This window comes from Gymnoscopelus microlampas, assembly GCF_963454915.1.
Source record: "Gymnoscopelus microlampas genome assembly, chromosome: 7".
NCBI classification, from domain to species: domain Eukaryota; kingdom Metazoa; phylum Chordata; class Actinopteri; order Myctophiformes; family Myctophidae; genus Gymnoscopelus; species Gymnoscopelus microlampas.
The window spans coordinates 15,923,431-15,939,859 of NC_139944.1; the positions used below are offsets into that span (position 1 = coordinate 15,923,431).

The 16,429-nt window shown below is 40.3% G+C and overlaps 1 protein-coding gene across 1 annotated transcript; it reads right to left on the reverse strand.

Moving 5' to 3' along the window:
* Positions 1–6,255: 6,255 nt before the first annotated feature.
* On the reverse strand, positions 6,256–15,636 carry LOC311048874 (endothelin-3). Its single transcript, XM_084062199.1, has 4 exons — positions 15,308–15,636; positions 13,399–13,633; positions 9,318–9,518; positions 6,256–9,001 (listed from the first exon to the last, which is right to left on the reverse strand). Exons 1-4 carry the CDS (start codon positions 15,378–15,380, stop codon positions 8,968–8,970), a joined length of 543 nt encoding a protein of 180 aa, XP_083918325.1. The 5' UTR covers positions 15,381–15,636; the 3' UTR covers positions 6,256–8,967.
* Positions 15,637–16,429: the final 793 nt, after the last annotated feature.

Sequence of the window (16,429 nt, forward strand, 5' to 3'; positions counted from 1 at the left end):
GCAAATGTGGTCATTGACATGTTCTTTAAAGAGGCGGACATATTTAACCACAAAGCTGCCATTTTAAATCATTATTAGCTTTAGCACCATAAAACAAAAGCCACTCATAAAACTCTATCTCTGCCTGCAGCTCTGCCTGCACCAATTAAACCCTAAACGTTGTTGAGCGGAGTCCCCCAACCGTCTATGCTTTCTCCTACTTCTTTCCCTCCACACCAAACATCCTTGTCGTCAATCTACAAGCCCTCTTTTCTGTGAATGTTTGCTCGTTTTCACCAAATGATCTTATGACCTGCCCAAAGTATAGGCATGCTAGGGTTCATGTGGTTAAACATGGGAAACAATGAAAAGGGTGTCACAAAGTGACAACTAGGCTGGGTGCTGGATCAAAACTTCAACAGTGAAAAAACTATAAAATCCGCACACCAGAATCCACAATGAGAGCAGCATTGTGGTGTGCGGATTTTATTGTTTCTTTTTTTTTACTTTAAGGCAGAGCGATTATTTTAGATGCTGTAAATTCAAATCATATGAAAAACACAACCTATGTTACCTATGTTTATATTCTCATAAACAATGTATACATTATATACATTTTGGAAATCCTTTTGAATCCGCCCATCCCCAACATTCAGATTGTTTATTTTGACCCCTTTCATTCCTCCACATACATATTTCTGTGTGTACTACCTGCATTGTCAGCATTAGAGCCTATATGTGGTTGCGCCTTAACCGCTAGGCCATCGACGCCGGTTGTTTACGTCGTTTGACACAAGGTCACACGTGTAAAAGAGTCGTGAAATAAATAAATAGTATGTAGCTTGTTACAGTTTTACAAGGGGTTGCAGTTAAAACAATTATAAATCCAGTACTTAAATAAACATGAAGATAATAAATACAATCTCTTAAGCATGATGCTCCAAGCAATTAAGCGAAAAAGGAGTGTTGAAATGTGGTGACGTGTGAGATATAAAACTATGCAGCAGACATGTCACAGATTATTATTACTTGTTTATATGTGGTATGGTGACTAGCCTAATGACCACTACACATTCATGTGTGCAGTTGTTGGCTCCATGATTTGCATGGTTTGCAAAAACATTTTTAAAAAAATGTGTGAGTACGGATCCCCGGAGTGGCCATTGACAGAAAAAAATAAATAACTTGTGGCCTCGAAATACTATCTTGTGGCCTCGAAATACTATCTTGTTCCCTCGAATTAAAGTAACACGACAAATGTTTTTCAATGGTCAATGGCCAGTCCGAGGCTCCGTACGTGAGAGACATACACGTAGAACAGTGGTTCCAAAATCTTCATGGATCAAACCACACTTTGTTCACGGCCCACCCAACGAGCCACCCATCTGACCCCTTAACACGGCAGCCAAATAGCTGCAAATAGATGGGTGGGACGCATGCATTTTCGGAGGATAATTACTTTAGCGATCAGTCAATCTTTTTCATTTTTGTAAGAAAAAAAGTATATATATGTTTTAATATTAATGTTATATTATCCTTAAAATTGTTGTGTTTTGCCAATCATTTAGGGGTGCCCACTCGCAATAACCTTGCGGTCCACCAGTAGGTAGTGGGAACGGCTGCTGTAGATCAGGAGAGGAGAGGGCTCCACATGGACAGCAATGTGTGTGTGTATCGGGGCCCAGAATTTCGTGCCACACCCCTGATTATTATAATATCTATAACATTAACAAACTGAGGCCCATGCAGATTTTTCCAGGCCCAGTCAGTCATTAGACACGTTCGGTATCCACCACTGGCTGGACGGCAAGCGTTTGATCTGACCCGTAGCACACAGCCTGCACACTGTCTCCATGACCCGTAGCACACAGCCTGCACACTGTCTCATTACACACACATGCTCATCCAGGCACAAAGAGAGAGAGGAGAGAAGAGAATCCAAAGTGTTGTTTTTTTTGGCTGAAAACATATAGCTCCCAAGGCGCTGCATTAATGACGTCCACTGCTCCTAATAGTTAGGATAGATGAATGCAGAGGACACACGTATGTGCAAATGTATCCCAAAGAAGTGGACTAAAAGGATCTCGAGATCCACGTGGATGGGCGTGGCTTCATGTGGACAATGGGACTTCATGTGGCCAGTCTGTGACATAGTCATCTACAGTATGACATGACTTGGAAGATTTTAGTCCGATCCGAGCTGCATTGACTTCTTTTTGGTTTTGGACATACAAGGTTTCCACCTGTGACCTGACATCTACAATAAATATATAATAGTGCCGCAAAAATAAATGGGAATAAAAGTTCATAATTATCTGTAGTGATCATTTACAAAATGTTTCCATGCCCCAATTACCTTTGCCCAGGTGCAAGCAGTTCCCTGGTTACCTTTTCCCCCTCAAAACTGTGTACTCACTCACTTTGGTTTCTCAGGGGCCACCACACTGTTTGCAGGCTGAAAAAACACAGGGTGTGCAGTGCATGCCACCTTTTCTTTGAGTATAAAAATGCAGAGTGTGTGCACCGCCTCTTTTGAGCAGTCTACAAAGCACAATAGTTTGCATCACCTTGTCTTGTTGTTAAAACGTTTATCTAGTTCTGATTGGAAATGGACAGGAGGAGGGCACTTGCTCCTGCTTTATTGGAGGGGGAGATGTTACTACAAATTAAAAATCACACCCAGTGTGAAGTGAGCGGTGCTATTTATGAGCGTTTTACGTTAATTTCATCATGTGTCTCGCTAGCCAATCACAGCACGTCCTGCAAAGATAAGTATTCAGACCCTTTGCTGTGACACTTGTATATTTGCACCGCTCGGTGCTCAAAAACAATAGTGGTCATCACAGTGATGTGAGTTAAGTGAGTGGTGATATTTATGGGTTATTAATTTCATCATGCGTCTCGCTACGTACGTCACAGCCAATCAGCCAATCACAGTACAGCGAAAGACACATTTTCGCGATGGAAAGAAAAACTTTAGCCACGGATGGGTCCCAAACCCACTTATAGAAGCGGCTATACCGCTCAAAAATAAAAAGAGAAAGAGATCTGTTGGGTACATGAGAGAGTTCTTCAGCCTTCGGCCCAGCTCTCTATCATGATGCCCTCGGCATAGCATCAGATGCACCTCTTCCAGGAGCCGAAGGAGCCATGTCCTTTGTGTTGGTGGGAGATGAAGCATTTCCTCTGCGTAGGAACTGTTTAGATCCCAGAGGATGGTGGAGTGTGCATTTGGGATCCTAGTTGCAGAGTGGCTTCACTTCATCCACTGGCACTCTGCTGATGAAGAAAACCACAGGCTTCTTTTTTCATTCATTTTGTTTCCATTCATTCATCCGGTTTAACTGGTGGATGAGCGGTATTTTTTCCACTTCTGTTGGAATTTATTTACATTAAAAAAAACTATTCATATTGACAGGAATCCACCCACCATATTAAGTCTAAGTTTCTATTGGCACACCATTGGGCTGTGGTAGCATATTTATGTTTTCGTAATACGCTTGGGTCATGTCCTGACAGGCTGTCAGGTAGTCAAGTATATGAGTAACATTGTTAAAATGTAGTTTTATACTTATCATATCAGATATCTAAATACTGAAACTTTAAAAAACTGTCTGGGGTGCTCACTAATAGTCAGGGGATATTAAAAAAGTCTTGGAATAAATTCCTTACCAAAAAAAATCTTCACCAATGTGTTTGCAAAGGTGTCTAGTAACACATCACAACTTTATTGAAATTCAGTATCCCTAGGAGAATTTTTGACAGCTCCTTAAAGTTGGAGAATCCATTGCAATCATTTGTTTTGCACCAAAACCACTCCTTGGGCTAAAAACGGCCCAATCTCAATGGGCTTTTTACACAAAAAGTATATGGCTATGGCCGTTTTTAGCCCAAGGAGTGGTTTTGGTGCAAAACAAATGATTGCAATGGATTCAGAATCATAAAAACACCCTAGTTTGACCCCTCACATGCTACTTAAAACAGAATTAAATTTGGATTTTTTTGGGGGGATTTTTTTTAAACCAAGGTTATGATGGGTACTCCAACTTTAAGGAGCTGTCAAAAATTCTCCTAGGGATACTGAATTTCAATACAGTTGTGATGTGTTACTAGACACCTTTGCAAACACATTGGTGAAGATTTTTTTTGGTAAGGAATGTATTCCAAGATTGGAAAATATTCTGCTAATCCCCTGACTATAAAGCCAGAATAGATGTTAAAAATTCCTTTAAGAAAATTCTATAATTTCAACGGGAAATGCGTGATTACAGATACATGTCATGTCAACAGAAAACTGTATACTGACAGGTTTAAAACAAAGACAGTTTAGCCAAGATGACTTCATTTGAATATTATTGATTGACTTCTGATTGGATAAAAGTGGTGTCCTGACCAGAACATTTATTTTCTGTGTACTAATGAGCTGGAGAGTCAACACTCTATAGCAACGATTACTATGATAATATAGAACTTTAACTTTTGAACAAAATGTGTCTTTTTTTTACAAACAAATATCACAAACATCAAGGTTATACCACCTTTAATTTCAGAAATAAAAGTGTGTAATAAAATCCAAATAAAATGGGTGCCTCAAATAGAAAAAGTTGGATTTAGAGTGGAATAACATTAACTTTATTTGCATGCAAACCATCTCCCTCAATTCCACATTTATGGAGGCTCCTGATATTGACTCACTCAGACAAGTCAGTAAAAATGAGTTTTTCCATATAGCTGAGGAAGTGCATAGTTGAATCACTCAAGAGCTTCACAATATTCCCTATATGCAAAATGTGCTTCTCTGTCCAAAAGCAATATGTCGCTTGATACAAACCTTGTATCTCCATAGTTCAACTTTTTATCTTTTTTTGTAGATGAATGCTGCAAAAGTAGTGATGTACAAGCTCACAATGCGTCACACCGTGAAGTGTTGTGAGCTTGTAGATCTAGATAATGCTATTTTTTCTAGAAGTGAAGTGGTTCTCAAAGTGGCACATGGGGACCTCCTGGGGTCCCTGAATTTGAGAGCACTGGGGGACACCAGTCAACTATAGGGGTCCAGGGGGCCGGCAGTAAAATTAGTTAATATAGCATAGTTTAACCACTTTAACTATACATTAGCCATTTGAAAATAGCCAGCCAATGTATATGGCTATTGAAAATAGCTCACAAGTTGTGTAGGCATATACATTGGCTATTTTGAAAATGTTGAAACATTTTAACACAAATCTTATGGGGTCCCTGGCACAACATGTTTTCAGATGGGGGTTTGCGTCCAAATACATTTTAATTTGGGGGTCCTTGACATGAAAAAGTTTGAGAACCACTGAACACTCAGGAAGTGGTTCCCAAACGTTTTGTTTTATTTCAAGGACCCCCATAATAACTCTGAGAGCGTACATTTATACACTCTGAGTTACAGACCTGTAAGGGTCCATTTATAACCCCTTCAGGGAACCCAGAGGGGTCCCTGGACCTCATGTTGAGAACCACTGCGCTAGGGTTCATGTGGCACACTGTACTGTGCAGATTGGTTAAAATAACATTTTATTCATTGAAATAAGTCCTGGGTTTTAAGGCAGCATGGTTCAAGAACATTCCCCACTATGGACAATCCCCACTTCATTGAGGAAGGATTTCCACATACCAGCTGTTATTGGACACGACACAAGAATGTTCAACCTTCATTACATTTCATCCAGCTCCAACATTCTCCCACGTGTCTTAAGACAGTGGGGTCCTCAGCTAAATCTGTTAATATACCTGTAGCATTAAATTCAGGTTAACCATTTTAACCCTATTTTATATTTTTGGCTGTTTTCTAAATATTTAGAAAAATCCTGAAAAAGTGTGATTTTTTTTAAATAATTTAGAATTTATTTTTGCACAAATCTTCTCTTGGGGGTCCTTGGTACAATGTTGTTGGACAACCGCTGTCTTAAGACACTTTTTCAAAGTGGGAGTCGGGTGGGGGTTGGGGGCAATTGGAAAGGATAGGGAAATGACAATCATTGGAAAGGAGAGGGAAATTACAATCATCATCATCATATTTTTTTTTATTGTGGTTTACCACTTTCAACCTGGCGTCGCTATTTGTTTTTTGGGGGTTTTCTTTTAACAAAATGTTCAAAACGTTTTCCAAAGTTTTCAAACATCAACATTTTTCTAAATGAGAGGAAATATCCTATTAACACCTGGTTATGTCATTTTGCAACAGCGGGTCTGGAGCCAGAGGCTCTGGTTATCTGGGGGTCCTTGGCATGGAAACGTTTGTATAGTCTTACCGTCTTAAGAGTAACAACCACAAGTAAGAATAGCATTTTCTTTTTATTACATGAAACATGTCATAATTAAACTGATTCGTAAACATTTTTCAGTGTCTCTCCAACTCTTTTTTTTTTTTAGAACATCTTGGAATTTTTTAACATTCTTGAATGTGTGTACTTGGAAACAGCCCACAGAGAGACCAGTTGTAGAATATGAAAATCAACTGCAGTCTTTTGATCATCTTATAGTTTTGCTGAATGTTACATTGTTAAACAGATACAGATTTTCTTTTTCATGAGAGCATTACCAGAGGTGATGATCTATGGCTGCATCATACTCCAACAAAACACAAACTTATTTGTTCTTCTTCAAAATGGCATCATAAGAACTTGCAGCAGATCTATTCGCTAGTTCTTGCACCTCCAACATTTTCTAACTAGCCGAACATTGTGTGTGATTGGTCAGAAGTTCAAGGTGGGTTTGTTTAGTTTACGCATTCTGCCAGAAGTCTTGATTCTGCCAGCAGTGATGGTTTTGAAGAGAGGTTGGCTTGAGGTTATATTAGGAGGTACTAGTCTCACTCTGAGGAGGTTAGGGGCTACTAGTCTCACTCTGAGGAGGCTAGGGGCTACTAGTCTCACTCTGAGGAGGTTAGGAGATACTACTCCCACTCTGAGGAGGTTAGGAGCTACTAGTCTCACTCTGAGGAGGTTAGGAGGTACTAGTCTCACTCTGAGGCGGTTAGGAGATACTAGTCTCACTCTGAGGATATTAGGATCTACTAGTCTCACTCTGAGGAGGTTATATTAGGAGCTACTAGTCTCATGAACCAACCTCCAGGAGGTACAAACACCTCTCTATACCTCTCTGGGTGACCCTAAACACAACCTAATCATTAAAAACACGACCTATGGGAAATTTGTCACTGATTACAGAGCTGTTGCTATAGAAATTTGGTGTAAAGGGAAACACTAGTGTCCCTAGTATAGTGCCCTGTGGGACGCAAGTCAGCTAACTGTTTAAGTGGTTAGAGTAAAATGACAGTGGTTTGGATTGAGTAGTTAATAGAATTTATATAGCGCTTTTCTAGGTACTCAAACCTATGATATAACTCCAAACATTGGTGAGATGTCTTCAATAGTTGCTCTCTTGATTAGAAATTGATATTCCAAAATGGTCTCCTCGTTGACTTACATTGCAGTGAAACGGGTCTCAAAGTCACTCTTTTAGCTCATAAATGAACCTAAACAAAGCACATTTCTGACTATATGTAATTGCCAGAATTGAAGATAATATGTCACCAGTATATGGAGTTACATCGTATATTGTGCTTTACAGAGGCTGTCATGGCAATAGGACTGACCTGCTGTACATTATGATCAGATATTGGGTGACTGACTAAGATGACTTATCAATGCTGTTAGATAGTCTAACATTTCTTACCTCATTTCCAGTTACGAAAGTTGCAAACTCTGAATGGCCTTGAATCATAATGTTTTGAATAAAGCAAGGTGCATCACCTTTTGTCACAAGCTAAAACATAGTGTCTGGTCAAGTGTGTTTCGCAATAAATCACGACTCTTTGCTTACGATATGTTCACAGCATCCTGTTGTGTATTCTGTGCTTTGGAGTTTAGCAGATTTATAATTTCTATACATAGGTTGCCTAATTAAAATGAAACATTAATGACATGCTGTGCTGTGTGACATGTAGGGGGATGTCAATTAACTGAATCATTCTGTATTGCCTTACCTAATAATCTCATGAATTTGTACATATTGGAATGGTATAGTTTATACCACATAAATATTGATAGAAGAAAATTTAATATACATTATTATACAAGCAGATTTCATATAACTGGCACTGATAATGCTTGATAAAAAAATAAATGTTTAAATAAAGAGTCACAATTCTCACATTTCACTTTTCTGCCCTCCCAAAATCTCATGAAAAGATCAGCTCCCCTATTCATAATCTGCTCAGTTGCATGTTTAAAACTGTTTAGCATGCATGCCATTATAAATGCAAAGACAAGAGTGACTTTTGCACTTTTAAATGGGAACCCCATAGATAACTGTTGACTTTTCAGTGATGAAAAATAAAGAATGGATGAATAGATGAATGGACAAATGACGATGTTGTTGCAACGCTGACAGTGAGTGTGAAGGAGCTCCCCATTAGAGCAGTGCAGAAAGTGGATAATGTCAAAGTGTGGCAGATGGCTGCGTCGATGGCTGAGAACGCTCCATCCAGCTCTCTCTCCCTCACCTCAGTGTGTGCATGAGTACAGAACATTGTAACATTGTAACATCTACAGTATTAGTCTTTCAGTGCCAACGCAAATTGTCAACAACAAAAAAATAAGCCACCATCTAGCTTGGCTGGAAAGTGCCGATCGAAACCCGAGCCCCCATCTGCATGTAGCGACACACACACACATAGTGACACACTGTCTCTGTCCCGACCAACAACACCTCTCTGATGTCTGTCAGCCGCTCCGAGTTCAGACAGGGGAAGGTAAACTCGTGCTCCTTCACGGTAATGCGCCCATTGCTTCGGTGACAGGGGCACAAACAAAAAGAGGGTGTCCACCTGGTGACATGTGGATTCCATAAGGTACATCCACCTTTCAAACTGTCAGCATGTCACTCATTATTAAGACTTGGTGTGTTAATATTGTGGCTTAGCCACCGGGGGGAGCTGTTGCCCTCTCATCTGTCTCAGGTGCTGTCTCTGCTGGTGGTCTCAATCTGCCTGTTGGAGACAAAGACAAAATGACACTTTAGAACAGTGGTTCTCATACATTACAGTTCATATGCTGTATCCATAAGATACAAAAACAAAATGCATTATGGAGTTCTACATTTGGACACGGAGGTTACACGCGGTACATACTGAAAACTGAACGATGTAATGATGTTTTATGATGTATTATGGGCACATGTATTATCATGTGCCTTTGCTTACTGTAAATCGCTCTGGATTAAGAGCGTCTGCTAAATGCCTAAACTGTAAACTGAACACAGAATGTGATTAGTTTTTTCCAGAAATGATATTAGCTCTACTGTACCTGTAACTGCAGAAGCGGTTGCACCCACTGTCAGAGTGCAGTGCGCACATGCAGCGCTGGGACTCTGTACCACTCTCAATGGAGTCCTGGCGGGGCTCCACACTCCTCTGGATAGAGTGCTGGGGATCCTCACTCCTCTGGATAGAGCGCCGTCTCCGCTTGGAGCCGCGGTAGTTTGACATACCATAAGGCACAGTGCGCCTTGAAAACAAAAACAGAACTTCACCGTGAGTAATTGGATTCCTAGTGAGTGTCCAGCGTAACCACATGCTGTACAGCAAAATGAAGATTTGTGTGTTTGCTGAAGATCTTGGATGGCCTAATATAGAAATCCTGACAGTTCTCCAACAAGAACTGATTTCTAAGCTAACAATGATTCATGCTTGAAAATCTATTCTAGGCAAGTAACGCCGTCACACTACAGAGCAATAGACATGACTGTATTATATTGTGTATCGTATCACAAGGTTTATTAAGATACTAGTAGTGCCAACACAGTTTACAGTATATTTATAACCACTTGAACCCTATACTTAGTTGACTGGAGTCCCCCAGGGCTCAGTATTAGAGGACCTCCAGTTTTCACTCTACACTAAATACACTGTCGCTGTTGGGCAAAAACCTCCTATCTCCATACAACTTTTTGTGTTTTTTCGTAAATGAATGCCCTACTTGATCATACTACAGCATCACACAAAAGCATCAAAAGTACCAGATCCGCAAGCTCGAAAGGCGGCACGAAGCGACTTGTTTTGAGCTTGTAGATCTGCTACTTTTACTATTTTCACCAAACATAGCCGACCTACAAGATCACAACGCGTAGCAACGTGCCGATCTACGAGCAGATCTACAAGCAGATCTTGCCGATCTGTAAGCTTGGAGAATTCTCGCTCTAGATTAGGGATGTTAGGGTTCATGTGGTTAAAGGGCGTATTGTCCCAGAATCAGAATAAACACTAAATACTGGAAAACTGAATTAATGATAATCAACTCCATTCCATGCACTTCTAAAGGAAACAAACTCTGAATTAGCAATGATATAATTTCACCTCTTTTAGCTTATTTTTGCAATAAGCGCATAGTTCATGGTTAATTATAGCGTACTTATGGCAACAGTTGGTTCTGATCAAGCAATATGATTGGTTGAGAGCCACATGTTATTTGCCATAACGGCAAGGAGTTACTTAGCAACGCACATTAACAGAGATTAGTATCAAACCTTGATATCTCAGTGTTCAAATTACATCTTTACATCTAATGTATTAAAAAAACACTGTTGTAATGAAGTCAAGTAATAGAACGCTCAAGCATGTGTGTTCTCTTAAAATAATATCAGAGATTTCATAAAGTACTCGTCTGCAGCTCATGTCTGTGATCACAGCACTTATGGTATTTATTACAACATGTTGCCTCTTGCAATCTACTGGATCCATACCTTGTTGTTGCATTGCTACAGAACCAGAGCAATCCATTTTAAACCAAAATAAACTTGAACACTTTTAGAACGGATAGCATACCCTATGTCCCAATAACACCAGCAGTATCTAGGCCTATAGGAATCCAATATGATGCATTTATTTTCACTGTAAGATCCTGGCTCTGACAATATTAGTTTCTGTTCTGTGTGATATCAAATGTAATTTGATCCGTTTGCTTTCATTAATAACATAATTGTATGGCGGAGGTATGGGCGGGGGTAAGCGACTATAGATGTTTTTAAGTGTACTGTAGATGTGTGCACTGGAATACATTTACTATCAAGCTGAAACAGCTTTAACATGTTAAATATGGAATAGAAAAATGTGCCCTGACGGGAATGTTTTGGGCGTGTGCCATGCGCCGACCCCCTGGGTAATCGGAGACGCTATCATTAATAGCAATTTTCTGGCGAGTGTACAGTCATACGGGTGACACAGTGATGATACTGTATGTTACTATGGCCCACACAAGGCTTCCCTCTTTACTGCGGAGTGTCTCTTGTCAACATGCTCATAAAAGGACCAGGTGAAACATGGAGGCACAAACACATGACCTGGGTCGACCCCATGAAGAGACGACCTGGTGTGTGCAACACATTAGCGCACCCAGTGACAGTCGAGGAAACACCTCACAGATGTGTGATTCACACCATGTGGGATATTCACACACACACACACACACACACACACACACACACACACACACACACACACACACACACACACACACACACACACACACACACACACACACACATTTGTATTACTACACTTTTGAGGAATTTGTTTGCAATGTTTAAGCCTAGCACTGAAGCCGAAAATAGTCAATCTACAAACTCAAAATAATGTGTTGCAGCGTGACACGTTGTGAGCTTGTGACCATTTTTTTCGGTGCACAAAAAATTAGGCATATAACTCTAACCCTAACCCCTAAACCTAACCTCTAAATGCCTAATCCTAACCTTAATCCCTTAAACCAAACTTCACAAATTATTTTTAACCATAAAACCACCATTTCTCTTGAAAATTGTGCACACAATGTCTATTCCTCAAATTCTTCTATACTTGTGGGGACGTTTGGCTCTCGCAAGTATAGTAATACAAGTACACACGCACGCACGCACACACGCACACACACACAAGCCGACTACGGTGCAAGATGAATGTAGAAACTGGTGCCCAGTGAGCTCTCCACCTCATCTGCAATGAGTTACTTCTCCATGTGTCAGGGAAGCATGTCTTTGAAGTGTCTTAACCACTGTGCTAGCTTGTGTCAGCTCATATGCAGCTGCCGGGGGAGATGACACCACATGAAGTGGTTCACTTCTTTAACAGTCGCTCTGCGCGTTATGCTTTGTCACGCGCTGATGGGGACGCTCGCTATCTTCGGCGAGCAACGCTGTTGTACGGTGAACCATGAATTAAGCTTGAAGTGACCGTTCGTTCTCAAAGTGGGGTCCAGGGACCCCTCTGGGTTCCTTGAGGGGTTTCCAAATGGACCCTTGAGTGTACAAATGGAACTATATGGACCTGTTTCCATTTGTAGAGTTATGGCGGTCCTTCAAATTATAGACGTTTGAGAACCACTGGCACTGCTCTAGATTAGAGTCAGCAGGACAATGGATTGACGAGGCCTTGGGCAGCAGTTAAGGGTCTTGTACTGAAGCTGATGAGATTTTGTGTCACAGAATTGACTTTTATTCAAATAGAGTTCAGGAATGCAAGATATTTTCTCATCTATTGCTAATTAAACCTGTGCTTTTGAACTTGCAGAGAAGGCTTCAGCCCGATGAGCTTGCAGAAAGAGTCACTAAGTGAATGAATAATGGGTTGTCAACGGGGTGCTCTGGAGCCAAGAACTGTATTGCTTGTGACAGAAATGTGGTTTCTCACTGAAAGCCCAAAATATCATAAAAACTGTCTTTTTTTAGGGTCTTTTTAGAGGGACACTCCCATCTCACAACGTGAGACACGTTTAAGCTACTTAGCAACAATCTAAACATATTTTGGCATCAGTGGAGAGACGACTCATACTGTAATTTGTTCTCTCTCTACGGAATAAAACTTGTATGGTTTCCTAGCATGAAAAAACGATTCTGTTAAACACTACAGACTACTATTTTGTTTCTCCTGCCCCTTTGCTCATGTATCCACGGTAGGCTACTCATTTGAGCCTCCTGAACAGCTGCTACTGAACATGACAGGCTAGGGCCAATTTATACTTTGTCGCGCGACCAAGTCGCTTCACTGAAAGCAACAGCCACTGGGAAATGTGTTGTTGCTTAATAAACAAGATGATTAGACGATTAGAGCAAGCGGAGGCTTTAATAAATAACATCTCCAACATCAGACCTACAAGTCACTGCTGGAAAGCAATAAACACACCCAGGCCAGTGCGCACGCACGCACGCACGCACGCACGCACGCACGCACACACACACACACACACACACACACACACACACACACACACACACACACACACACACACACACACACACACACACACACACACACACTACTAGTGCTTGCAAAACTGAAACCAATTTCCAAACAGAAAGAAAATGTGCTGTGCAGATGACAGCTCGCTCTGCATAACTTACTCTGGCGTGTTGATCCAGATGATGTCTAGATGGCAATAATAAACGCACTCCTTGTCTTTGTAAGAGTAACATGTGCATCTCTTAGCGCGCCTCCGGGGCTCCTCCGGCTGATGGAAGACTAATGTCTCAGTGTGGGGATGGGAGGCAACGCCTCGCAGGCCTTCCACAGAGACGATGGGAGCGTGTGCAGCTTCCAGCTCCCTCCTCTGGTTCACATCTCTGCTGGAGGAGGAACCTGCAGGGCCCGTGGCAGAGGGATCGAGAAGATTATAATCACTTGACACATTTTAAACACTTACTGTAACCACTTAAAGCCCTATGTGGTTGACCGGAGTCCCTCAGGGCTCTACACTAGCGTCTTTTCTGTTTTTCCGACTGATTTGTAGGCTACTTCGTCGTACGATGGTCTTGCGCAGCGGGGATGGACGATCTGCTATTTCAAAATAAAAATGAATGGATAAATAAATAGCCACTTCAAATCTTAGACTTAATAAACTGGACATGAGTTGGCTCTGTACTTGGACAGCTTTCTTCCTTCTATACAAACTTTCTTTGCCAAAAATAGTTGTACAAGCTCACAGCGTGTTGTGAACCTGTAGATGGGCTATTTTCCCCAAAAAATATGAATGCTGGGGTGCAAGTGGATAGATAGATAGATAGATAGACAGATAGATAGATAGATAGATAGATCTGTTGCACAGAATGTACCAGGTCAAAAGCTGCATTGCGTTAGCCTATACGTCTACTGCAGGATCGGCTACATCAGCTACACTACAGTATAAGGGACCTATTCATACTGTATAATAATGGTAATATTTGTATTTAATGTTTTTGAATACAGTAGCCTGCCCAAGAAAGCCAAGCATTCTTCAAATAAATGCTTTGTGCAGCAGCACTATCATAAATAGGTCTTGGCTACTTTTAGGCCATAATATAAAATGAAGGTTGAATGAAATAGAATCCAACAATAATTGTGTGTCAGTTGTGTCAGAGGCAGGCTATAAAACATGAAGTTAAAACCACTGAGAATGCATTGGTTTAAATCATTAACAAATTACTCTAACTAGGAGCCATATATCTACTTCTATTCCACTACAATATGAAAGCTTTAGTTAGTTACTTTGTTGATTTTTATTATTATTACTAAACATATATACATTAACCACTTCAGCCCTATATTTTGGCCATTTGAAAATAGCCGATCTACAAGCTCATAATGCATCACTATGCATTGTGAGCTTGTAGATCTGCTATTTTCTAAAGATGTATACATTTTAACATACTTTTGTTACTTTAAGTATATTGTGATGCCAATTAATACTTTTGTACTTTTACTCGAGTAAAAATACGGGACTTTTACTTGTAACAGGGTAAATCTACATTGCAGTATTGATACTTTTACTTAAGTTAAACATGTGAGTAGCCTACTTCTTCCATCACTGTCTTAGCTTATGCACAAGGTTAAACCTACATCCACACACCAAGCACAGCAGCCTATAGTCAGTGTTGCCAGGTTTTGTGAGATAAATAAGCCCAAAAGAGGCAACTATAGGCCACATGAGCACATAAAACCCATATGCATGGCTATTCGAAAATAACCTTTTTTTTTTTTTTTTTTTTTTTCATTCTAGAAGAAAATGTGGAATAATTTTTAAATATTTTAACACAAACACAAACATTTTAACACAATTTTTATATGGGCATATTTTTTCTGGCATATTTTCCATATTTTCAGATGGGGGTCCGCAGACAAATACATATTAATTCGGGGGTTCTTGACTTGTGTCAATTCACTGGTTTATAAAAGCAAGCCCAAATAAGCAACTACACTTTAAAAACAAGATTAGTCGCTTATAATAAGCGGACAAGGCAACACTACCTATAGTAGGCTAAATAAACGTGAACGCACCATTCGCTGAAACGGCCGTCAGGGCGATGATCAGAAGCAACACTCCCACGGCAATCGATGAGACAACAGCCATCACACAATGAATGACCAAGAACGTGATCAAAGCGACGGCAGACCAGCAGATCGATGGCTATTATTATTAAAACAAAAATAAATAAAAATCCCAGGGTATGAATCCAATATCCCAACGTGCGTCTGTCTCAGTGATCAGGTCTCTATTTTAAAAGGCTGCGCGCTGCAGAAGAAAAGCTCCCATTTGATCTCCAAGGCAAGCAGTGCAGTGATCACCACTTCATTGTCCCGACCCTGTGCGTGTGTCGATCTGTGCGTGACAGACAGTGTGTGTGCCACAGACAGTGTGTGTGCGTGCGTGTGCGTGTGCGAGTGTGTCTGTGTGTGTGCTGTCTGTCTTCACCATGCATGCTTTTATGAGGCGAGGCGTCCTAAGCACCTCCCGCTGGATGGATGCAGCGACACAGGATTGTCAATGTTGCACTGCAAATTGTGTAAATCAAGTACTGTAGGCATACTTAAGTACAATGTTGAGGTATTTTTTACTTTACTAGTCATTTTAATCATTTTTTGTAATAATAATCAAAATCTACAAAGTAACTAGTAACTACATTTTTCAAATAATTGTAGTGGAGTAAAACAAAATATTTGCCTCTGAGATGTAGTGGAGCAAAAGAAAAGTAGGCTACAAAAAATTGGAAATACTCCAGTTAAGTAAAAAGAAAAAAACTCAAAATTGTACAGTACTTGAGTAAATGTACTTAGTTACTTTACACCACTGCCTATGAATAGGTTCCATCTGCATGCTTTCAGAGTTACAAAGGAGAACAAATTAAATCCACTGCAGGCTAAGTGATATTTTTGGTTAAAACAAAAAGTATTTTGTTACAAGGTATCGATATCACTAGAGTGTTTGTTCAGTAACAGGGGTCCCCGTGTCTCTCCAGCTCTTTAAGCACAAAATACATTTTCAGGTGCTTCACCAGACAGTCAGGAAAGAGTATAGGCTACCAATCATTCATCAGCTTCAATCATTTTATAGTTTCAATTTTGTCTGTTCCTTTTGTGTTTAATCACTTCCAATTTCACTTGTTTATCCTGTATCCTGTA